Source organism: Alexandromys fortis, unplaced genomic scaffold (assembly GCF_014885135.2).
Source record: "Alexandromys fortis isolate MF-2015 unplaced genomic scaffold, M_Fortis_MF-2015_v1.1 scaffold_8_9099976_23576923, whole genome shotgun sequence".
In the NCBI taxonomy this organism is placed as follows: Eukaryota; Metazoa; Chordata; class Mammalia; order Rodentia; family Cricetidae; genus Alexandromys; species Alexandromys fortis.
In genome coordinates, this window is record NW_026067899.1 from 10417278 (window position 1) to 10442408 (window position 25131).

Here is a 25131-nt window from a genome sequence, read left to right on the forward strand (position 1 = left end):
CACTGTCTGTGTCTTTCTGTTCACACAAGTGTGCATGTGTGGGTGTGTTCATACACGTGCTTGTGCAGATGCTGGCATGTGGGGTCCAGAAAATGACCTTGGGAGTCATCCTTAAAAACACGTCTTTTGACACAGGGTCTTTCGTTTGCCTGGAGCTCACCAGATAGGCTAGCCTGGGTGGTCGGCAGGCCCGAGGAGCTGCTCGATTCTGCCTCAGCCTTGGGTTATAATTGTGCTCTGCCACACTGGTGTGGGGCATGCTAAGTAAGCTTCCTTGGTAGACACTTTTCAAACTGAGAAATCCCTCGCCCGCACTGATTTGGTTGCTTGTTTTGGTTCTTAGTCACTCCTCTCAAATGTTGCTCGCCTAAAAGAGGCTCAGCACTATGGATACTAGTATGTATCGGGGTCGGAACCCGTGGGCTTTTGACTCTTCCCCAGCAATGAGCTCAGCTCTGACGACCCCACAGACCTTGTCTGTGTCTGTATTTCCTGGTCTTTTGCACAGGGCTTCCTTCTGAACGTGCTCCCAAACAAAACATTTATGTAGCCGAGTATTCCACACCCATGTTGTATCCTGTATCGATCTCCCCTGCTGTGGACTGCCACAGCACATTACAGTCTAGCCCACCTGCCCAGCACTTACCACTTAAGGCCTTGCATTACTTCTGCCAGGGTTACAGAGCCTTACCTAGGAACTTGAGATAGTTTTTTTTTTTTTTTAATGCAACATTACAGATCTTGAGAGAGTTTCAGGGCTCAGTCTTTGAACCCTACGCAGGCCTCAATTTTTAAGACTACTCTTGATATTGCTTAGGGCCTCAACAGGTAGGTGAATCTGTTTCCCTTGCCTTTCCTTAAATGCCTTTCCTTAAATGACCGCCCCTTAAATGCACCTGGTACTTGCCATGGAGAACCAATGTACACTCGCCTCTGTTCTTCGATGATCTTCCAGGCTTACTATGCAAGCATGAGATATTATTATACCACCCTCCACTGCTATAAAACCGGGAGGACAACAGTAGCAGCTGCCATTTATTGAGCCCGGAACCTTTTTGATGTAACACTGTACGAACAGCAAGCTTGTGAAGACAACCTGAGCCGCTGAGAGAGGCCAACTAAACTTGCTCCAAATCCTGCGCCAGAGCAAGTGGGGAACTGAAATAGAGAGATTTGTTCGGCTCTGCTTTTAATTTTGCATCCTGTATTATAAAGAGACAAGAAATTCTTTCAATTCATCTAACCAGGGGTGTGGTTTAAGCACATATATGGTGACTGAGGGGCTGCTACTCTGAGGAGCTTAAGCATCTCCAGGGACAGCAGCTCCCTCCAGCATCTCTCTCACCACCAAGGGCTCAGGGCTCCTGGTGTCTGCTCTGCTAGCCTGCTGTCTGCTGCCACTCAGCTTCCTGTTTACTCATAGTTTCTGCTTCCTCATAACCTTGGCTCGCATATGGTTTTGGCTTGTCGTGGCCTCCCTCTCTACCCTCAGGCACTCTCTCTGTTTCTGTCCCTTTCCTAACTGGTTTAGCCCTAGGAGTTTTCTGAATCAAATTCCCATGGGTGAGAGTCAGATCGGCGAGTTCACGTTTTCGATCCCACCCAGATCATAGGTCACTGGCCAGTCTGTGGATTGCCTGCCCCTTGGGTCAGGTTCCCACAGCTTTACCTAGGGCCGAGGGTGGGGGAGGAGGAGGTGTACAGCTCAGGCCACTGTGGTCTCAGTTTCCCTGCAAAGAGGACAAGATCCACTACACCGATTCTCACCTTTGATGCTCACCTTTGCAGTCTGACTCTCCAGACTGTTTCTTCAGTTTTTGTTTTAAAATACATGTCTTAAAAAAAAAATAATAAGTTCATTTTTCTAACGGGTCCTCACTAAACTCCATCCCTGTCACTGCTCTTACAGCTCTGTGCTCATAGATTATCAAGAATTGATTGTATATGATACATACATGATTTCATATCCCTGTTACTTCCCTTAAGTTGCATATTTTAAATATGAGTGACCTCGTTACCTTTTATGCATTTTGAGGAAGATCAATCTTCTTTGTATTAATGCTCTGTAGCTAAATTCTCAGTCTATTTGATGTTTGGAACTTTTGAACCCAAATGTACATTTTTTGATGTTGTTTTTTTTAAACACATCTTATGTTTTCTCTTTATTAAGCAGTTTATGTGACACTATACATGTTAATTCTTAGATATTTTTAGTCTTAAAGTCCGTTCTCGTTCTTTCATTTTTTTTTTTGGGGGGGGGAAGCACATTCTACTAGGATCAGAATTTTTTTTTTGTTGTCTCTTTAATTTTTTTTTATCAGCTAACATTTTATCTCTAGAGAACTACTATCCAATCGAGTGTTAGCATTTCGGAACAGAACAGCATCCAGTGGATCAGAACCCAGCAAGTGCATCATGACTTGAGGGGAAAACCATAAAAAAAAATTAATACTGTTCTTCTGTGGTTTTGATTGTGGTTTCCTAAGAGACCAGTGGTGACAACTGAGGTTGTGCATGGGGCCTTTTCCATAGATGACTGTTTGGAATCGTGCTGATGGCTGAGGGGACAGGGTTAGTAAGTCCTCCGGAAAAGGTGCCTTCGACCTGAACAGGCGGAACTAAATCTGTCCACTTTATATTTGTGCTGGGTCATGATGAGAGGAGACCACAACTGCATGTATAGAGTAGTGGAAGATAGCTCTGGTATCCCCCACTGCTGCACAGGCCCGCTGTGCTGTAATCTTTTTAAATTCTTTAAGGGGCAGAGATCCCGTAAATTTTATGGAGAAAGTTTTTACTTGCCCATTGTGCACCAAGGAGCCCTATCTTTTATTTTTCTCCTTTTTTTAAATACCTGAAAAGAATTAGGATTACGTGTGTGTGTGTGTGTGTGTGTGTGTGTGTGTGTGTTTTGCTCTCAGTAGGAGAGACTTTACTATGGATCGCTTTACTTTTTTGGAGCTTTGGGGAACATGGAAGCAGTTTGCCAAGTCACCAGCAGGATATCTGGGAAGTCTATTTTTCAAAACTTGCTGTTGTCAGAAAGGCCTCTGAATGGCCTCACTTTTGCTAGAAAGCCGACGTTCACCGCTTCCATGGTGACAGCCAGAAGTTGAGTCCCTTCACTTGTTAGACAAGCTGGGGTTTTTCATTATCATAGCAGATGGGCCTTTCCAGGAAGATGTTAGAAGCCAAGGAAGACCTGTGTGTGTGTGTGTGTGTGTGTGTGTGTGTGTGTGTGTGTGTGTGTACCATGGCTGTAATCCCGGAATACTGGAATACTTGCTAGGGAGTCCGCCAATTTAAAGACTGCAATCAGTCATAGTACCCTACCCAGAAATGGCATGCATGTCATGACCACTCGCTTTTGAGGTTTCTACATCACACAGGTTCAAAGCCTGATACATCCTGAGGGGTGACTGTGAAAAGAGCCGCGGGAGAAGCAGTTTTTATTTTTTTTTTCAACCTGGGAACAAAGGAAATTACTCCTGTCTTTGTCCCTTTCTTGCCCTGTCGTATTTAATAACTAAGTTGAGGGCGCATTCCTGTTTCAATTAATGTCGTTTTCAGGAAGGACACATCTCCCACTCAGATGGCTTATATGATTTTTCACTGCCTTTTTGATACTGTCGTTTTGAAGGAAAACTCTTCCCCTGTGGCACAAGAATGAAATTGAAAACTTTGCTGGGCGTCTCTGGGTGAGGGACCGGAGAGAAAAACACGTTTGCTCTACAAAAGTGTAGTATGCGAATTGGGGGACGAAGAGGTGTGCTGGAAGGCTGATTTTGTACCGGGAAGTGGGAGTAATTATCCGCGCCTTTTCGGGAATAGGGGCTCAAGCGGAAGATGAAAGAAAAGGCGGCCAGTTGGCTTCCTATCCAGGTGTTCCAGCGGTTCCCGGAACGATGCCCTTAAAAGGGGCCACCAAGTGGGGCGCGAAGCCCCGGCGACGCGTCGCCAAAGGAAGGGCCTGGGGTGGCTGCTCCCAGGAATGTGCGGCCGGCGGGGCGCCAGACCCAACCATTGCGCGGGATGGGGGCGCCGCGCAGTCCGGGTTACCGCCCCAGCCGGGGAGGCCGTGCGCGGGGGCCGAGGCCGGGGGAGCGGGCGCGGCCGGCGAGCAGGCAAGCCGGCGGGCGGGCGGGAGGCGCGGGAGGGCTGGGCGCGGCACTAGGCGGTGCGCGGCCGCTTCCCCGCCCCCGGTCGGCGCGCTCTCGGGGCGGTGGTTGAGGCGGCGGGAGGTGGGGACGCGGCGGCGCTGCTCGTCCGCTGCCGCCGGCACCGCGCGCGAACTCCGGTCCATGGCACGCAGGGCGGCGGCCCCCGGAGCTGCTCGAGAGTCGCCGGCCGCGCGCGCCGCTGCGCCGCACTTTTAGGGCGGGAGCCGCGAGCCAGTCCCCGGCCGCCGCCGCCGCCTCCGCCGGCCCGGACAACCAAGAGGGAGTTCCCCGGAGCGCCGCGGCCCGCCTTTCCCCAGCGCCCCGCGCCCGCGATGATCTTCCCCAGCGGCAGCGGCCACCCCGGCGCCGCCGGCGGCTGCAGGACGCCCTACCGCAAGCAGGTGAGGCTGCCGCGCTCCCCGGGCCTGCGGCGATCGCGCGGGGCGGTGACCGTGTCTCGGAAGAAGGCGGCGGGCGGGGAGATGCCCAGGGGACCGGGACCAGGACGGGCCGAGAGGTGGGACGGACGGGCGCGCGGCCAGGAGCTCCGCCGGCCTGCAACAAGTTTGGGATTTTCCTGGAGACCTTTGTGTGCAGAGGAGCCCGGCATAAGTCGGGGGACACCGTTGAGCATTGCGCTGGGGACCTCCAAGAAACCTGTCTGATTCATAGGGAACCCGGAAGACGTGTGTATGTGGTGTGTGTGTGTGTGTGTGTGTGTGTGTTTATTCGCGCGCGCCCCCTTCTTATTTTTTTAAAAAGAAAGAGAAGAAGAAGAAAAAAAAAAAAAAACCAGGAACTTCTGACACTTTCTCAGGGTTTTTAGAAACACAGGGAAATCCTGTGACAGAGATACTGGGATACGTCTGAGTCATACACACGTCTTTTCCTATTCTAATTTTGTTTCATACATTTTTCTAACAGATTGGACGCCAAAGGCTCTTAAAAGGTTAGATCCGAATCCCCTGCCTGGAAAAGGAGTGCAAGCGGCAGGTTTTAGTTTCGGTCTTTTGTTTTTCATCTTTGTTTTTGAAAGGAGGTTACTGAAGCCATGTTGTGATAAATCCGACAGCCTCAGCAGCAGCGAAAACAAAACCTAGCTCTAAATTATGTTAAAAATGTGTAGGTCTGTTTAGAAAAGGTTAAACTCATTTAGAGGTCAGTGGCAAAATGCTTGTTGGGGTAAAAAAAAAAAAAAAAAAACCTTAACAGTATTGTGGATCTTTTCCCTCCATAATAAATCTCTAGTCTACATCCTCAGCCTCAGAGACAGATCAATTAAGTTATCCCAGTAATGTACGAGCAAACTGTATCCCTCCCTGAAAACTGTGGTTCCATTAAGATCCAGATGCATGGCAGTGATGCCTGGTGACTGTCTTGTGGCTGTTCACAGGACTATTTCTCCCACTGTCTAAATTGCTTTTTTTTTTTTTAAAACAAAACAAAACAAAAAAACTGTCCCACCAACAGTCCATCTGAAATGTTTCCACGGTGTCAAAAAGTATAATTTTCTATCTTCTCTTTGACTCTTTGTTATTTAATTTCTCTTTAAAAGAGGTAAATGTCCCCGATTTTCATGCCCCCACAGTCACTTTCACCTGGATGACAGAATTAAAATCTGCACTGATGCCTTGGCTGACATCAGTGCCCAGATTGGCAGGGTTCACAAACAGGCATCTCCCAAAACTCACTTCAGGTGGCTTTATTTAAAATAAGTGCCCTCAGATGCTCTGTCTTAGCGTCAGCTTCAGAAGCCAAGCCAATTTACAGGAAGTCTCCTCGCAGCCCCTCCTCCCCCACCACCTCTCTCTACCTGAAAAGATGGCTAATTATGTTAGGGCCTTGTCTGTTCATTTATTTGTTGTCAAAACCCAGCAGGGTGTTAGCTCTGAAATGGGAAAAGGCTCTGAGGGGGAGGCCTTTTGCTGAGAGAGGCTGGAGGCTTGTGTGTAGAGGGGGGGGGGGGGACAGCCTGCTGGCTGGAGCTGGCTGATAAGATGCAGTCTTTTCAGGACTCTCCTTAGATTCAAAGACGAAAGGGCTTTGGCTGAATCAGAAAAAACAAACAGATTTTCTCTTTTTTTTTTTTCTATAGGCAAAGAAAGAAATGAATGTGCAGGCATTATACAGACACAAGACCCCGGGTACCGGTGGTATTTGAGTCAAAGGTCTCTTTTGTTAGTATTTTGCCATTCACTGGCAAAGCACACTTCCAGCAGGGACCTGGGTTACCCTGAGTGACTTCATGATCTCATCTTGGCTTAGCCTGAATGGGAAATTTAATTAATCATGTGTGTGTGTGTGTGTGTGTATACACTAATATTCTGTGATGTTAAGCTCGCACCTTTCAGTTCATAATGCTTTCTTCAGTTCGGTGACAGAATTGGCAATTTTAAGGCTTATAATTCGGGTTGATTTTAATCTAGAAATACATAATCAGCTGTGAGCTGATTTCAGATAACTTCCTTGGAGTAAAACAGGAGGGTAAGGGGTACTTAAATCACCTTTGGAACGTGTTCAAGTCAGAACCACTCTTCTACAGGTAGACTAGGAGACGCTCACTATCTGCTGCCTGGTATTTTGAATGCTTTCTGTGGATTAACAGATTTCACCACACTGATAGCAGCCCTGTGAGGCAGGTCATGTTAGTCTCCACTTTACAGTGAACATTGAGGCGGGGATTAAATAACTTGCCCAGAGTCCGCACCACCCAGTGTGCGGAGCCGGGACTTCAATTCCAGCCAGTTGGCTTTAAGACCTCACACTACAGGCCTCCTGACATGTTTGGCTCATCCCCGGGAACACCCATGCAAAGTTTCTTGGTGTCAGTCCCCATGGCTCCCTCGTCCCCTCCCCACCCTCGTCTGTGTGTGGGTGTGGGCTGTGACACAGAAGGGAAGGGTGTGACAGCACTTGATGAGTTCACGGTGTTTGGTGTGAGCATCCATGTCTGAGGTTTGCCCTGCTGAACCATGGTTAGTCCATTCTGCATTTTACATATGTAGGAGTCACCCAATTTCAGTGGAAGCAGAGGTGGGCCTTGCTCATCCTTCTCTCCCCAGGTGCTGGAGCCAGGGCACCTGGGATAAACAGGATTTTCCTGCATCACAGGCCCGTGGGTACATCCACCTGCCCGGCTCAGGCCAGCAGCCTAGGCGTGTGAGTGCTCGCAGGGTTACCTGTTAGTCAGTGCCTAGATAAAAGTTAGTAGTTTTAAGCTTCTGAAGACGTGGGCTCATACTATCACTGGAGGTTGTGAATTATAGACATGAAATTCCTTAAGTAGATACAGTCTGGCAATGTGCAGCCAGCATCCCTCAACGGAAATGAAACCATTGATCAGGACTTTTGCAATTGTGAAAATATATCTCGCTGTGACCTGAAAAGGAAAAGAAAGTGCTTCATACTTGAAAAGTCTTTACAAATGGAAAGTGGGTATTTCCAGTTTTATTCAGTTTTATTTCGGGTTATGTATCTTGAGTTTCTTTTTCTTTTTTTTTTTTGGTCATGTTTCCTGACTTCCTTCATGCAGCTCTTTCTTGGGATAGTTGACTCAGTGACGTCATGCAGTATTAGTTTTGCAGATCACGACATGTAGCAAAGCCTTTTTGGCTGAGTGTGTTGCCCTAGTGGTTTGTCAGAGGGTTCTGGAAGTAGGTGAGCGAGCGCTAAGAATTTCAGCGTGTCTGTCTGTCTCTCTCACCAATGAGCCCGGCTTGCCATCTAAGAGGAGTTTCTCAGTCAACCTCGCTGGCTTTTGGCGAGTGAGGTGCTTATCACCCCGGTTTAAGTAGATTTACACAGTTTGCTGCTTTCTTGAAGATTAACTGGGTGTAGTTGCACGTGAGGAATTCCACGGTGATTCAGTGTTTGGCCTAGTTTAGGAGATGACATAGAAAGCTGTTGATAACTCCTCGCCAAGCAGTTTCTGTGCATGGCAGTTTGTGCTCAGTAGATCGTGTTTCATGAAGTTTGTAGACTTGAAGTTGCGTGTGGAAGATATTTCAGTGACTAGCGCCTAAGCCAATCCCAACATGTTTTTGTTACACAAAGGCAAACATTGAGGCGGAGATGGGAGGTTGGTTTGCTATGTGTGAATAAAGTTCAGCCTCTTTTTATATTGTATTCTCTCTGTGTGTTTGTGGTTCAGTAGTCTCTGTGATCACGCTAGTCTCTGTCATCCAGAGTGATGGGTTTTAGGTGCCCACTCACAGGCTTTTGTGAAGGGTGGACCCCTCCATGGCTGCACACCGTCCCCGGGAGGTGTGCCTCTTGGCATCTCACTCTATTTTCCGTAGTTCATGTTGTGTTCCGGACACATTTCTGGATTTCCTTTTTCTCCTTCCTTCATGAGGTAGACGGACGGACAGCTGTCACGAACCCGCGCCATAAACTGTTTAAAATGATTGCATTTTTGATCTGTTTCTTTATGGGAGGGGGATCCAGATTCCTGTGGCTAATGTTTCTGCCATTCTCCTGGAGCAGGAAATACTGGAGGCGAGAGTGTCATTTCCTCCCTTCACCTCAGTGAAGTTTAATCCTCACCATTCCCATACAAAATGGAGACGGCACTGGAAATCAAATGGGCAGTGAGATTAAATGGCCTGGTTATTGAAAGCCAGGTCTTTAGGGTCAAGGGCTGAGTCTGCTACTAGAAAAAAAAAAAAAAAAAAAAGGAAGATGCCCTGTCAAGAGCAGCTGAGCCTTCTGCACTTCCCTTTACTTAGCTTCTGAAAGACATGAGGTGCATAGGGTGTCTCCATTCAGCTGGGGAATTGAGGCACTGTAATTTATTGGTGGTTTTTGTTCCAAAAAGGCCTTTGCTCCAGGGTTGTAAGCTAGCATATTGGATGTTGAGTAAAATTAGGATCTCAGATAACTTTTTTTTTTGAAAGTCTTAAGTGTCTCAAATTTGTTTTGCTGTGTGTTTTTATTTGCTAAATCCAGCAATTCTGCCTTGGGGAGCCCAATTCACTTTTGTAAAACTAGTTATAAAACATGATTATAAAACATCCTGTTCTTGTTTTTCCATTAAAAATTTTTATTTATTTATTTATTGCCTCTTAGCACATCCCTTAAGGCCTGATGAAAACGCAGATCTCACCCTTCACCTTCTTCAGCCTTTGTGGTCCGCAGCTTCCTCCTGCACTGCAACACCTTGGCTTGAGCTCTGGCTCTGCCTTTCCCAGGCCTTTTCGCTTCCCTGACCTGAGGTTCTGCTGAGTAAAGATAATTGTGCACACTCACAAGGTGGTGGTTGTTAAGTTCTCCTAAGGTGTGATTATTATTAATGTCCCCGCAGAGCAGGCAGCAGCAAGTGGTCCCTGGAGACACTGTGAGGTCCTAGGAGACCTTGACATGGTCTCTAAAGAATGGACCCTGTTTACAGTCTCTTTAGAAGGGACTGTGTTTAAGGCTGTGGGCAGCCTCAGAGGAGGGTATAAGCACTTAGAGTTCCCAACCACATTTTAAAAAAAGAAGTACTTAGCACTTTAAACAGTTCCTCCTGTGTGTGTGTGTGTGTGTGTATGTATGTATGTGTGTATATATGTATATATATATATATATATACACACATACATACACATACAGTTTATGTGTGGAGAACTTTTTACTTTATGCAGGTATTTGAAAGCAGAAAGCAAAACTGACGGATCATCCTTAGCCATGCTCAGATTTGCTTTAAAACTGGCAGATTTGGCCATCGGTGCAAGCAGACTTGGTTTCCCAGAGTCCATCCTCTGCTGCCTTTGTGTGTTTGGTTTTTCAAAGATGGCATCTTTACCTTATTCAGAAACAGAAACATTGTTTCGTTTTGTCCTTGGGTGTCCATGGGTGTTTGGAGGGTGTTTGTTTCTCAAATTGCATTTGTTGAGAGTGCTTGGCTCAGCTGCATTCTAAAGCCTCCCGGAGTTTAAAATAGGATGGATACATGGTAGACAACGAGAATAGGGTTTCCTGGACTTAGGATAAGGTTAATAAATAAATAGGGAAACAGAATTCTTGGTTAAGCTAAGGAATCAATGAAGCTGTTGGTATTCAACAGTTTGTAAGTGACAGTGAGAATAAATGAGGCCTTTATTCAGATTCCTGTGACCTGGAGAAATAAATAGAGATAAATCTATGTGGACCCCCACTCTTAAGCACAGGGAATTTCAAAACAGTGAAATGCAAAGTAGGGGGCGTTACTTTGTGTTTGTTAATTGCATACTCAATGCAATTTTTAGAAACTTAACTTTAAAATACTGGGGCTGAGTGTGATGGTTATAATCAGAGTACTCAGGAGACTAAGGCAGGAGGATTCCAAGTTTGAGGCTAGCCTGAGCTATGTAGTGAGACCATGTCTCTGTAAATAGTAAGCAAAGTAAAACTGAACCAGGAGGACGTGTTCTAAAATGTTCATCGCTGCTTCTGTTGTAGATCATGACTGGGTTCCTCCTCTCTTGGCTCTTCATTTTGTTTTATTTTTTCAAACTTTTCTTAACTCTTGCCACCTAGAATACAAGTGCAAAGCTCTTGGGTTATCAAGTTTTTGAAAATGAAAACTCTTTGAAAGGGTGCTTATCTTTAGTCTCTCAAAATTGTGGTGAAATACTAAAGAATTCTTTCATGTTGAGAATGTTAAAGACTAGCATAGGGCTCACCCCCAGGGTGCATACCTGTAGTCCTAGCTACTGTGGAGACCCAGGTGGGAGAACACTCAAGGTCAGACTGGGCAGCAAAGCAAAAGTTTATCAGAAAAACGGACCCCCCCCCACATCACTGCTTTCTCATACACACACAGCTCTGCTTGTTTCATGAGAACCATGTGTATGCATGCATGCACACTCTGTATGTCTGTCTGTGTGTCTGCTTGTTTCTCTTCTTGAGTCTTAGCTTCAAGGTGTAAAATCTTTCTTGTTATTTCTGATTCTCTACCTTTAAAAAAAAACCCTATGCCACCCTTTTGGAAATAATTTATTTTTGATACTTTTTTACATTAAAGAACATTATATTTTGCTATCTTGAACAGACGACCTAAGCTCTTTAAAAAAAAAAAAAAGGAAAACACACACACACAAAAATTTTAAGCCAGTAATTTAGTTTCATGAGCTAGTGTGGGCGACTTACAGCCGAATATGTGACATTTCATATTCTAGGTCACTATCGTAGTTGGGTTTCTGTTGCTGTCTTAAACACCATGCCTAGAAGCAGTTTGGGGGCAGGGGTGGAGCATTTTTATTTGGCTTACACTTCCACATCCCTGTCCATCAGTCAGGGAAGTCAGGGTTGACCTCAAACTAGGAAGCCGGAGGCAGGAATGAACCAGAGACCATGGAGGAGCACTGCTTACTGGCTTGCTCCCAGTGCCTTCCTCAGCTTCTCGCCTCTGCCCAGGGTGACACTACGCACAGTGGACTGGGGCCTCCTACATCCCTGCCAATCAAGAAAATGGCCCACAGGCTTGTCCACCAGCCAACCTTACAGAGGCAATTCCTCAACAGAGGCCCCTTCTCCTGGAAGACTATAGTTAGTTTGTATCAGGTTGACAAAACGAACCAGCATGGATACTCTAAAGGATAGCTGTTGTAAGCTTTGAGAAATTCTTTCAGCTGACCATTTTCTCTGACTAAACATTGCGGATAAGTACAGCAGTTTTGTGGACAGATTAAATACCCACATGCGTTTTCGTTGCTGCCTTACACACACGGCAACCCCAGGCTGTTCAGCTTCTGGCACGTTCTCCTCTGGTTATAATTTATTTTGACTAGTCAGGATTGTCTTCGTCGGAAAACTGCCTTTACAGCTTTTTCAAAGTGCAGTTTGGTGGGAGGTGTGACTTCAAAGAGGTGTGTTTAATGTATAACGAAGCGCCAGGAGGATTTCTGTAAGCAAGCGAAGACAAACACAGCACCGTAGAAGCAATTCTCAATATGCAACCCAGGGGACTTGGAGTGGCTAGGGGACATTGCTGGTATGTGCTGCAGAGACTCCAAGGCTTGAGGACCAGAAGAGGACGAATAAAGGGCCAGAGGTTAAGGAATAGGGTAAGAGACAGACATGGTGTCACTGCGCCAGTTTTTCATTTTGCTCACCCATAGGTCAGTTGACTATAACTCTGCAGGTTGTGTAAATTTGGTGCTGTGTAGGTTGGGAGCAATATGTAGTAGCTCCTTTATTTCCCACTGATTTAAATTCTGTCCTTCTTCCTGCTCCCGTTCATTTCATTCCCGTCGTCTAGCACTTAGGTCCTGGGTTCTTTTCCCTTCTTTGGGGGAACAAGTTATGAAACATTTTGACTGAGTGGTAGTGGTGTATGCCTTTAAATTCCAGCACCTGGGAAGCAGAGGCAGGTGGATCTTTGTGAGTTTGAAGAACACCGGCCTGCTCTACAAAACTAGTTCTAGGATAGCCAAGGCTACACAAAGAAACCGTGTCTTGAAACCCAAACCAAAACAAAAACAAAAATGAAAGAAAGGACCGCATCATTCTGGATTAAGAACTCTCTCTGTGGTCAGCCTAAGCATTTCTGTTCCCGTGGTCTGCAGGGTACTTGCATCTATTTCTTTGTCTCAGTGTTACAGGTCAAACTCTCCACCAACTCAAGTAGAGTTCTTCTTTTCGGTTTAGGGAAAGTTTAGCTGCAGCTCAGCAATGTCGTGTTGGTTACTGAGTGTGTAGGATAAGTTTAAAGTTTTCTGAGTAGTCACACGTCCTAAGGAAGTAAGGAGCCAGCCGGTCAGGCTAGTGAGAAGCACCCGGAAGCTGAGTGTCCTGCCTGTTGAAATAGCTAAGGGATGGTGAGGAACCACAGGAAAGCAATTCAGGTTTTTTTCATAGGAGGAGTTACCATTCCATTGCACAGGCCCCAAACTGTTGCGTTTATTGGCTGTTCCCTCCGAAGGCTTCTGTGGCTGACGTGAAAGCTGGCTTTAGGACCCGCCCGTGTTTCTTACTCAGGAGAGGGGACGTCAGCTGCATCATTGTGCACATGCTTCTTTTCAAGTGGATGCTGAATTACAAGAGAGGCTTTGAAGATGGGGAAGGTGGGTTTCACTCGGGGACCAGTGAGTGGTTGAGGTTAGCAGGATGCAGGGCAGAGGTTGAAGGGCAGAGAGCCATGAGACCACGCTTGCCAAAGGAGATGAGAGCAGAGCCTGAGCTTAGAAGGTGCTGCCATCAAAATAGAGATGTCACGTGGAGTAGTGGCAGCGGGCCAGAGTGGCCGTTGCCACACTGCTTGAGAGAGGAAAGGGTTTCAAGAAAAGAAAGTCCCCTGTTTTAGTCTTGGGTTAGAAGGTGAAAAGCTACGGTAGCTTGTTTGCCTAACACTGGGCTCGCTGATGGGAGGGCCTCGACTTTGTGTTACAGAGATTTTCTACATTTTTAAGATGTTATAATAAGGAGGGGTAGGCTTGCTAAATTTTACTGCTGGCATTCTGTCCAGACACCAGGAATGCCAAGTGTCCTGTGGAGTTCACAGCAGTTTCTTTGAAACGAAGTGTCCAGTCTTTAATGGGTCACTATACTTCCGGGAGAGAAACACAGTGGGCTGTGTACATTATGTTGCTTTCTTGGGAGTTGCCTTCAAGTCAGGGTGGACTTGGCTCACTCACATGGGTGCATAGATTTCCCCCCCCCCCCATGATCATCCTGACATTCAGAGTTCTCCTTCTACCATGTGGATGCCAGGGATCAAACTCAAGAAACCAGATACGGCAGCAAGCACCCTTTCCCACTAGGCCATTTCAGAGAACTCAAATGTGTTTTTGTTTGGTGTTTATTTGTTTTGGTCACTTAGACCACCTATAACTGTGAAGTTATTGCATCTATGAAATTAAAAAAAAAAAACACAGAAGGTGTTGGGGCATGCCTTTAATCCCAGCAGTTGGGAGGCAGAGGCAGGTGGATCTCTTTTGAGTTCAAGGCCAGCCTGGTCTACAGAGTGAGCTCCAGGACAGCCAGGGTGACACAGAAACCCTGTCTCGAGGAAAAAAAAAAAAAAAAAAAAAAAAAAAAACAAGACAGGTGCCACAGGTTAAAACATCTCCCAGTTCAACAGGAATATGACAGTCGTACAGGTCACAAGAAGGGGCTAGCGGATTCATTGCCACATAAGGGAAAAATTTCTATGGAAAGGCAATGAGTTTGCCCTGACCACGTTAGCTTAGCTCCACCAGTTGCTTGTTATTCTCCCCCCTGATGATCCCGAGTTTGTTCAGAAGGCAGTTAGTTACAGTAGAGAAGTGGAGCCTGGGGCGAGGAGCACTGGGAGTAAATGAACACACTCCAGGGAGCGGGGTGTCAAAAAAAGAAATTAAGTCAAACCTTGGGGAGGTGAGTTCTAACCAGGAAGGAGCAGCTCTGCCTTTGAAGCAGTAGGTGACAGAAATATCAGGACTCTGAGAGAAGGCAGAGACTGAGAAGCCCTTTCAAGGAGAGCTTGTTGGCTCCAGTAAATAATGCCCAGAGGTCATGGAAGACAAAGACTGGAGAAAGGCAGTTAGAGTTGTCTGTCGGAGGTCCTGTTGAGTGTCTGTGGATCTGAAGTTTCCACAGAGCGCTATGTGTGCGAGGGGCAGGAAGGGGGGAGCAGGAGGAAGCACATTCCAGAAGGTTTAAAGAATAGATGAATGAGGAGGGTGTGTCTTTGGAAAGTCAGGCACCAAAAAAGAAAAAAAAAAAAAAAAGAAAAAGGAAAGGAGTCCCTCCCAGTTAAGAGTGACAGCCTGCAGAAGTCTGTTTTAAAATCTGTGGCCAAGGCACTTGGAAGAGCTGTGGAAGTAGGCTTTCTTTAAAGAAAGACCAAGGTAAGTGTTAGCCCTATAGGGACTGGATGTCAGAATGTCAGTGACAGGCTTGGGTTAGGTGTGAGACGGAGCCACTTGAGGAGGAAGACAGAGGGGTGTAAGGTCTTCTGTACGGAGAGACAAGACGGAAGCATGAGAGGGGCCGCTGTTTCCAGGAGTCTGACGGGAGCATTTGGAGTTCTTGGGGAGTTGGTGAGCACTGAAATGTTGTTAGGTCGCGGTGGTGAGAGCCGGGCAGCGATCTTTTCTTCAGTAATAAACCAGGGTGGGTTCTGGAGAATGGGTCTGTGCGGTGTTTGTCATCGGTCCAGGGGGAACTGTCTAAAAGTTGAGAGTGTTTTTAGGAATGCTGAGGAGGCAAGGGCGGCCGTGTGTGTTCGGGATCAGGAGTGTGGCCTTTTTCTTCAGACACAAGAAAAGTCTGGAGAGTGAGGGGATTTTGTTTAAAAAAAAAAAAAGCCTTGTTATTTCGTGGTCAGGTTCTTTTTTTTAAAACTACAACATAGTTTGACCATATTCTTTTCCCTCCCCCAGTTCCTCCTACATCTTCCCCACCCAATTTCATATTCTTTTTCTTACTCTCACTCAAAAAAAAATCCTAAAATTAAAATGACTTAAAAAGAAGAAAATAAGACAATACTAAAACAAAACAAAAGGTACACATTTTTAAAAAAATGAAGCCGGAGTCCCTTTTATGTTGACTGACTACTCCTAGGAATGGGGCCTGCCCTGGTAAATACGCAGGGTCAGAATCCTGAAAGTGAAGTAATTATAAGACTGTCACCCCTGACTGAAGTTTGGGAATAAGGGCAGAACCATGACCTTACCTTGTGGCATTTTGGGGGTCGATAAATGTAAGGTTAGTGACTGTCTTCCTTGTGTGGGGCAAGGACTTGGATGCCCTTTACTATTAAGAAGTGCTCTCATAAGTATGCCTCCCTGTAACTTTTGTTAGAAGCTTTTATTTATTTATTTATTTTCTTAGTTTTTCAAGACAGGGTTGCTCTGTGTAGTTTTGGAGCCTGTCCTGGAACTAGTTCTTGTAGATCATTCTGGCCTCGATCTCACAGAGATCCACCTGTCTCTGCCTCCCAAGTGCTGGGATTAAAGGCGTGTGCCACCACCACCTGTCACTTGTTTTAAGCTTTTAAAAACGAGTTGTATTAAAGTTGTTTTTTTTTTTTTTAAATGAAACAGGATCTCCCTTTGTAGCCCAGGCTGGCCTTTGGGATCATAATTTTTTTTTCTCCCATGCTCCCAAATCTCGGGATTAGAGGACTGTACCTTCATACCCTTACATCGATTCTTGTTTTATGGAGATGTGAACCAGCTGTGAACCACAAACTGAATATTGTGGTTTGGTTGGTTTTTCTTTCCCCCTTCCCCCCCCCCTTGCCTGACCTACAAGGTAAACTTCACTTAGGAAATTTCACCGACACTGAAAGCATCACAAATTACTTTGACAGACAAAATGTGGAAACAGATGTGGATTTCAACTAATTTGTTAGATTTATGGTCGCGAGCACATTCCTTGTGTTTCCTAGGTCTTTTCTCAACCCCCCGCCCCCCCCCCCCCCCGCAAAATTGGGATCGTGGCTGCTTGACATTTTTTGAGATGGAAGGTGGAGTCCCGTGTGACATCTGACACAGCTGCCCTCACTAGTCTCTGCCTCCCTTGAAGTGTCTCCTCGCAAGTCCGTTTACAGGGAAATCGTGTGATTGTAACAGCTGGAGGAGAGTCATCATTCCAGTCGTGAGCTGGGAATGTGGTGAGCAGCACCTGAAACAGCCTTTTCGCTCTCTCTCACCGGAGAAAGCTTGCACAGTTGGTGTGCCTGTCCTGCTGGGACCGCCCAGACCTGTAACCAATCCCGCGAAGCTTATGGGGTCTTGCGTGGACGCCCCCACTGTTAGGCATCTTGCTTCTCTTGGTATCTGCTTTTACGTTTGATTCCTGAAGTTTGTTGTTTAGAGCTGTTTCCCAGTTGTGTTCGCTGAGATTCTCAGATTCTATTAAACGTTGAAAATCTCCCAGGAATTAAAGTATTCAGTGTTCAAAGAAGGTTGGCGACATCACGTGCTGCGTAGTACTGCCTAGGAGAGTTACAGTTTAAAATTTCAGAGAAGTTTTTGAAGTTCTGCAGTGAAGGCATTTGTCCAGTTGTATGTGTTTCATTCATTTTCTGGAATTGTTTGATCATGGAATTCCTTAACCCTGCATTATTAACAATATGTTGAGAAACAGTTTGAGCAAAGGTGACTTTCAAGGAACCTTTGATGTTGGAAGGGGCAGAAGAGATTACCCGGCTGGCTGCCGATTTTCATTTCCTCCATAGGAACTGACATCCAAGGCCATGCAGTCATGGTACGGTCTCCCAGTTTGAAAAGCTCTGGTTTTGGATCCAGCACTGCCTTGGCCTACTGTTACCATTTTCACTTTTCCAAATGCGCCACACTCTTGCACCAAGGTTCTCCTAAGGAATAATTAGTACAGTGTCTGTCTTTAAAAAAAAAAAAAATGGTCGATGGGGCTTCAGAATTTGTTGTGTGTTTGAAAGCCATTCTCTGACCTGAGTAGGCCTTCGGCGGTGCTGTGTTGAATAATCATTCATTTCTGTTGTTGTTTTTGTTTCTCTTTTAATTTCTCACTCTAAAGGCCCGTTTCCCCACCTCTTTTCAGGCCTCTATCAAATAAGGATAACTGTGACTTTTGGGAAATCAACCCAGTGTAAAGTACCAGTGATCTGGAAAACCCACACACCATTATTAATGAATCTCTTTTGTTCTCCAAATTAGTTTTGTCTTTTCCATATAATTGGCTGTGGGTAGGCAAATTTGCCTGTTAGCCTCTTCCTGCCTCCCTTACTCTAGCATGCAGGGTTTGCTCTGTGGTTTCTAGGTGCAAGTTCCTGTGTGAAGGAGACCACAGCTGAGGCTTGGCAATCCCACGGTGTCGATAGCCCATCTGGGATGCCCGCCATGTGTTCTGAGTGGCCACTCGCCTGACTGTCCCTGAGATACTGCAGACGCAAGCTGCTCGTGTGTGGCGTGTTAGCACTTACAGTTGACTGATCTAAGGAGACGTGGTAGAAAGCCAAGTCTTGGTAGCTTACACCTGTGACTCTAACCCTAGAGAATCAGATGCAGGAGGAGTCTGAGTTCTAGGCTGCCATAGATGCCTTCCAAGACTCGGTCTCAAAAACAACATGAGAATGACGTGAAAAAACTGGAAAGTGTTGAGGAAAGTTCAAGGGAGAAAGTATTTCAGATTCTGAAAGGTCCCTTCTCATTGTTACCTGGTCAGATCTATGAAGCAGGATTGGAAACAGGACCCAGAGGAACTGGGATTCCTGGTGGTCGAGGGGAATAATTGCTGGAGGTGTGCTATGGTGTTGTTGGTGCCTTTCATGGCCGACCTAGTGCTGCGCTGATAGTTGTTCAGGCTTTGTTTCTCCAAGTCTCTGCCATAGTTAGGACCAAGTTTGCAACTTGGAAGCAGCTGTGGATGGCTGTTGTAAAACCTAAGTACAAAAGCCAGTGTGGGCTGTGTTCGGTCCTCACAGCATAGTTGGCTTACTCCTCATAGGTAGTTCCTTCTTTGCTCGTGAGCTCTGCTACCAAAAGGTGTGCAAAAGGAGTAGAAAGAGCATAAGCCAAAGCAAATGGTGATGCTATCTGTTTAATAGTCTGTGTAAGGCGTACACTGAGTGAGTCCAACAGAGTCCGTGTAAGAGGCACACCAAGTGAAACCATGTGAAGTTGGGTTTGATTCATTGCTTTGTTTTGACTTTGAGTTCAATCTTAGGTAAGTTTGGTTATGTATGGGGAGGCATTCTCGTGTTTATGTCATCAGCGCTATAGTGGCTTTCTGTCTCTCTGTCTGTCCGTCCGTGTGTGTGTGTGTGTGTGTGTGTGTGTGTGTGTGTGTATCACGCGCATGTGCTTACACACACACAAATGCATGCATATGGAGGCCAAAAATAGATGTCAGGTATCTTACTCTATCACCCTCTACCTTATCTTAGAGACAGGTCCCTAGTGAACTTGGAGTTCACGGGTTTGGCCGGACTGTCTGTCTCTTCCCATCTTCCTCACCCTGTCCTTCTATCCTTGCCTGCCTCTCTCTCTCTCCTATTTGTGAGTATAGGTGTTAGGATATGAACTCAGTCCTCATGCTTCTTTTTTTCTTTTTTCTTTTTTTTTTTGGTTTTTTTTTTTTTTTTGGTTTTTTTTTTTGGTTTTTCGAGACAGGGTTTCTCTGTAGCTTTGGAGCCTGTGCTGGCACTAGCTCTGTAGACCAGGCTGGCCTTAGAACTCCCAGAGATCCGCCTGCCTCTGCCTCCCGAGTGCTGGGATTAAAGGCGTGCGCCACCACTGCCCGGCTAAGTCCTCATGTTTCTGTAACACTTTACCAACTGAGCCAACTCCCCAGCCCTACCTTTAGTCATTTTCTTTTAAATTTTAACGATTTGGCCACAATTCTGAAATGGAGAGAAAGTTATAGTAAAACCCAGAAGGCTACCTGGAGGGAAATGCCGACGTTTGCCTTTAAACTTGCTGTTAGTGACGTACGTGTTTGCACTGAAGCACTGTGCAGTAATGCATTCGGGGCCGCTGTGACGACGTCCCATTCACTAGGGTCATTTCCTGTTCCGGTGAGGGCGCTGGCAGGCCTGTGCCGCCCCTGCAGGACCCCAGAGAGCCCTGCAGCAGACTTCTCGCCTGCTTTTTGCTGTTCCCTGACATGGCACTGTAACTCCAGCATTTGCACGACCATGCTTCCCTGTGCCCAGCTTTTCCTTTTTGTGCTCTGTACCAGTCACGGTGTGTGGTTCCCTCTGTTTAGACATTGACGGTAAAAAAAAAAAAAAAAAAAAAAAGTTCACATTCCAGGATTCTGGGAGGTGAGAATTCCAGTCTGGAATGCATTTTATCCCTAACAGCCTTGTACTAAGCATACATTTGTTCGAGGCAAAATTCATCAGTTGGGCCTGTGAGTGAGGCCAGAATACTTAACGACACATTGATAGTTACAGGAACTTCCATGGTGGGAGTATGATACTGAAGACCCATTGGACATAGTCAGAGGGACTTTTTCTCTTTTTGGGGTAGAAGATACATATTTTTGTAGATTGGTTCATAAATGATTCTAGAAGCATCTCTTGAAACTGTAGCCTTCAAGGGGCTTGAGAATTCCTGCTCTGTCTCAACAAGGTCCATTTTTACCTTTCTGGCCCGAAGTTCCTCCCAGCTTCTAGAAGTTTCTTTTTCACTCCTCTTTCCTAAGCTTTTGTTTAGAGCATTTCGAGTAGCCGGAGAATGGCAGAATGCCTCCCCCACCTCCGCTCACCTCCCCCTTGTCTCTAAGGTCTGCCTGAAACTTCTGCCCGAACTTGGCTGTGGTGTTTTCATCTACCGCACCTGAGAGGTGTGTGGGGGTGTGGTGGAAAAACCCAGCCGCTCTCTCAGTACTGAGAAGGGGATTCCTGGGCCACCAGTTTGGAGGCATCAGGTTGCCTCTGAGGAAGGGAAGTGACTCCTGTCATTATTCGGAAAGATTGTTAGGACGTCGAGATTCAGAGCAGTTGGGTGAGAAGGTAAAGTGGGATTAGAGTCGAACTTTTCAATACTTAAATAGGAACTTAAGAACTTAAAGATGTACATGTGCTGCGTGAACAAACCCGTGTCTCGCTTTTGTTAGCCTTCGTGTTTAAAAAAAAAAATTCCCTTTTGTTACATTGCAAATTGCAGGTGGCACTAATTTTTGGGAGAGTCAGCTAAATTAGTCATTTCTTTGTTCAAGAGACCCTTCTTTGTGTGAAAGGGCTGTGTGGATTGTTCCTTTAACCTTCTGACTGGGTACGTTGGTCTCCTTACCAACTAGATTGCTAAATATATATGGACCCTAGAGCCTGTCTCTTTCTTTGTAGCATTATGTTTATGCAATTTGTAGGTATGTTAAGGGCATGCGTGATATTTGCTGATTCTCTTCACGGAGTTTCTGTCAAAATCCTTTTCCTTACTATATTGAACCCAGCAATCTACTCAGGCCCAATTTTCAATAACTGCTTCCATTGTGTGACGCTAGACGTGCTTAGGGGTCCCTGCTGGGCAGCCCTGAGTATTAGGAAGGACACCATAGGTGCCCTGTACTTTCTGCCCAAAATGTAGTTATTGGGATTTTCAAAGCAACCGGTTATGTTTGTTTTAACCTCTGGAGGCACAGAGAGTTGTAACCTAGAGAGCTGGATGGACATTGAACTCATGACACGCCATGGAACCTCTCTCTCACTTGGGTGGGTGCTTTGCAGTGTCAGAGCAGGGACACAGAAATCGCTTGGCTCAGCTAGTCTCAAAGAGGATCCGGAGGGTGTGACCAGAGAGGGTGCAGTTTTAGAATCAGGAGACGCCTTTTCCTGTTGGCCCTCCCGTGTCAGAGCCTGTGGGGAATGGGGGACTGGGTGGTGGCTGCTTTGCAAAAGGCATAGACACAGTCGAAGGACCCTAGGGATGCAAATCCATTGAAGGGACCATGCATGGGACTGAGCCTTATATAAGCGGTACCCCTGGATCTCAGCGACGGACTCTCTCAGCCCTACTGTCTCCTGCTTTGCTATTTCTTGAATGTGGTCTCAGTCAGAATCTCAAAAATGGAAATGTTTGTCTCTGTCTGTGTCATGCCTTCCCAACAGGGTGGGGACATCAGAGGTTCTATGTGTGATTCAGAAACTCCCAGAAACCCGAGGAGTCCCTCCGAGAGTTGTGTGTCCTTTCAGTGGTAGAATGAACTGTCTCATAACGGTTCCCTTTAAGCCCAGAGGTGATATAGGCAGGAAGTGTACAGGGAGCTTGGTGAAGAAGTGACAAGTTCATGAGTAATTGAGTCAGAATTGACTCCACAGAAAAACAGGGATGCTTCACTTAAAGCTGATATAAGAAACGCCACAGCACATGTTCCTGGGAAACGCCATTAGCCTGAGCCCTGGCACAGCTGAACTCCTGCACTGGAGCCACCTGAGTGTCTGCAGGAAAGGGTGTCAGGGTGCAGGCTGCATAGGTGCTGAGCCAGCAGAAACTCCAGGGCCACCAGAATTCCAGGGCATGGCTGAAACCCAGGAAGAGGAGAGGCTGCTTGCTGTTTTTTCTTGTTTTCTTTCTTGCCATATTTTTACTTGGTACTTTTTCAACTCTCTGGAGTGTGTGTGTGTGTGTGTGTGTGTGTGGTGTGATGGGATCGAGGAACTAAGGGTCTTGTGGGAAAGATGTAGAACCCGAAGCATCTCAGTGACCAAGTACAGGGATGGTGACAAATTGTGGGGTTTTTCGTCTTCCTTGACCTCCACATCTTCCCTGCTGTCACCCCAGATAAGGCGGGACTTCCTCTGGCAGCAGGTACAGGAGCAGTTTTAGGGCATGTTCCATCACACAGAACCCCCACCATCAATCAGCAGTCTGACAGCCCAGGCAAGAGGCCTTCAGGCCATGGCAGCTCCTGCCACCATCCCTAGAAACTCAGTCTCTGGTCACATAACTTTCCAGTAAAATTCATTATTGTTCATCTTAGGGAAAACAATATTTAGTGATTCAGAACTCTTACTAAAATGTAGAGGTTCACCTAGATCCGATTCACCCCTCCTTTCAAAAGAATTCACCCCTCCTGGTAGAAAGAATTGGTATATAAAGTAACCCTTTTCCCCTTTTTCATCATTATAAGCACTCCCAGCCTCTTACAATTAAAAACGCTATTTTTGTACACATCATACACTATATAGGGCTTTTGTGCAGCTAGTGAGAAAAACAGGCAGAAACAGCCGGACTTGGAGCTGTCAGATTTTTTAAACACACCGAATATCTTGTGATCAAATTTATTGAAAATGGCAACTTTTACAACCATGTAGCAAGCATGGTTGTCAGATGACAACCACCTAGAAGGAATGACGGGTTACGTGGAATCACAATTCACTACGAGTGCACCAGAGAGGACCACCAGCTAACCAGAGAGACTAATTGGAATAAATAATTGTGGAATCCTGCATTCGGTGAAAAATACTGAGAGAAACGGAATGTAACTGAGTGAAAAGAGGTGTGTGATTGCTGTCTTGGGCAGCTCCAATGAAGGAGATGCTGTGGTGGTTTATGGAAGTCTGGAATTTCTTTCTCTCAATTCCAAGAGGTAGATGTTGAGATTGGCTGCTGGCAGGATTCTCTCGGGAAAGGGCTTTTTTTCAGGTTGCACATCTGCAGTAGATAGAGCCTATAGAGGTGCCCAGGAGTCTGGTTTTTAATCTCATTCCTGAGGGTTCCACCCTCATAACTTAATTCCCTTCCAAAGGTCTAGTCTCTTAATGCTGGGCAAGGATGGGCAAGAATAATTTCAATGTATTTGGGATAGATATAATTTGGAAGGGACACATTTTAATTAGTAACAATTGGTTTGATTGTAAACAAACACTAGCCCACAAACTGATTTCTTAATAGCTGTTTAGATCATAGTTTAATCTACTTAATAAAATTATGTTTACATTAGCAAAACCATTGGGTGTGGTTGTATACATACATGTGTAATCACAGTATTGGTGAGGCTGGTGTAGGAGGATCAATAGTTGGAGTCCAGCCTGGACTCCATGGGGAATTCCCAGATAGCCTGGGCTAGCTAGGCCTTCTCACAAAACAAAGCAATCTTCCTACTGCATAGTAGGAAATATTTCCTGAGCTGAGATTTTTACAGTCAGAACACACACCCATCCCCTGGATTTGATGGTTTGGCTCCGGTGTTTTCCTCCTGAAATTTTGTTACTTTTCAGACCCCCAAGTTAGTCCAGAAACACGATCTTTTCATGGAGTGTTAGGGTTGACAGTACCAGCTTCAGTTTTTAGCTTCTGTGAGCAAAGGTCGATCGTACGCATTAGACTAGCCAGTAAAAAAGTGCAGGCACGCTGATGGTTCTGAGCAGGATGGCTTTATTCTAGGGAACCATCTCCCCTTCCCCCCACCTGCCTTTTCTCTCTTGTCATTTGAACTCCCAGTGTGATTTGTTCCACTCTGTCTTTAACGTGCTTGTGCGGAGGAGCCAGCGAGTAGGAGGTGAGAGACTGTAGCCGTACTGTGTATAGGTCAGCTTTAAGATTAGAACAGGCCGTGGCATATTGAGGGAGGGGCCTGGGAAAGGTGGGCCTGGTGCAGACAGCACTGCCTGAGCACTTCCTCCAAGCTTGACATTTTCTTGGGGGCTCTGTCGTCTGTACGGGCAACAGTGTTTTGATCAACTCCGAGTTGGAGTGGATTGGGTGGCACGGTCCTTGTGTTACACATCAAGACTGGGGGAAACAGAGCGTGGCCAGGGTGACATCTCAACTCTGGCAGTCTCCTTTCAGAGTTCACCTTCTCATCCCCAGTGCTGTACCACTTCCTTCAAGGTCACCCCCTTAGGTTTGGAGGAGTACCACTTCGGAATGACCATTATCATCAAAGAATTAAATTTGACTGGAAGAACTGGAGTCTAGGCTTGTTCTGTAGCAAGTAGCAACACTGCAGAAATAAATTGGGACGTTTGCTAATTTCTAATAATGTTGTGTTTTCCCAAAGTGTAACAGAACTTCTGATTATACACACCTACACCCCCCCCAGATGGGGACCCTACAGCAAACCAAAGGATGGATACCACCAATTGGGGTTACGTAGACAAAAATGGGCAAGGGTTAGTTTCAGGAACAGAAATGACTCAAAGAAAGATGCATTACCAAGGCCCACCTCAGCATGGGTGACAGCTCACAAAACAGGGTAACTTGGAGCACACTACAAAACCTGCATGTAGCAGATTCTGGTCTATACCTTTTCCAGAGTGCTGGGCTGGTTTCTGTATCTTCCAGGAAGCTGGTCTGGTTTTAAGTCTTCTTGGTAGTTTGGTTGAGCTATTAGTCTTCTTTGTAGGTTAGCTCAATCTGAGACGTATAATAAGCTTTTATTGTTTATTCTGGTAGGGGGAATAGCTAGGAATCTAGTCAGTTTCAGGGACTTGCTGATGCTATTTTGAATTATTTACTTTCCTGCTTAGAAGTCATCCCTCCAGGATGGAACATTTCAGCCTTAGAGGAAAATGAATGTTACACAGCACTCCGCCCCTCCCTCCTGTCCTTGCCTTCTTTTGTCCCCTCTTCCACGATGACTCCTGAACCTTGAG

At 46.0% G+C, this 25131-nt stretch overlaps 1 protein-coding gene across 11 annotated transcripts in view; it reads left to right on the forward strand.

Annotated features, from left to right (window-relative positions):
* The window catches only part of Rbms1 (RNA binding motif single stranded interacting protein 1), a 213954-nt gene that overhangs the window by 80895 nt on the left and 107928 nt on the right, over positions 1-25131 (forward strand). Inside the window, exon 1 of one of the 11 annotated variants that reach the window (XM_050121588.1) lies at positions 4238-4561. The exons of 5 other annotated variants lie outside the window; for them this stretch is intronic. In XM_050121588.1, coding sequence (XP_049977545.1) covers positions 4493-4561 — 69 coding nt within the window. In that variant the 5' untranslated portion in view covers positions 4238-4492. Of the gene's footprint in view, positions 1-4237; positions 4562-13162; positions 13187-14804; positions 14951-25131 lie in introns of those variants that run through there. 5 more of the 11 variants (XM_050121571.1, XM_050121596.1, XM_050121622.1 and 2 more) reach the window with 5 other exon arrangements.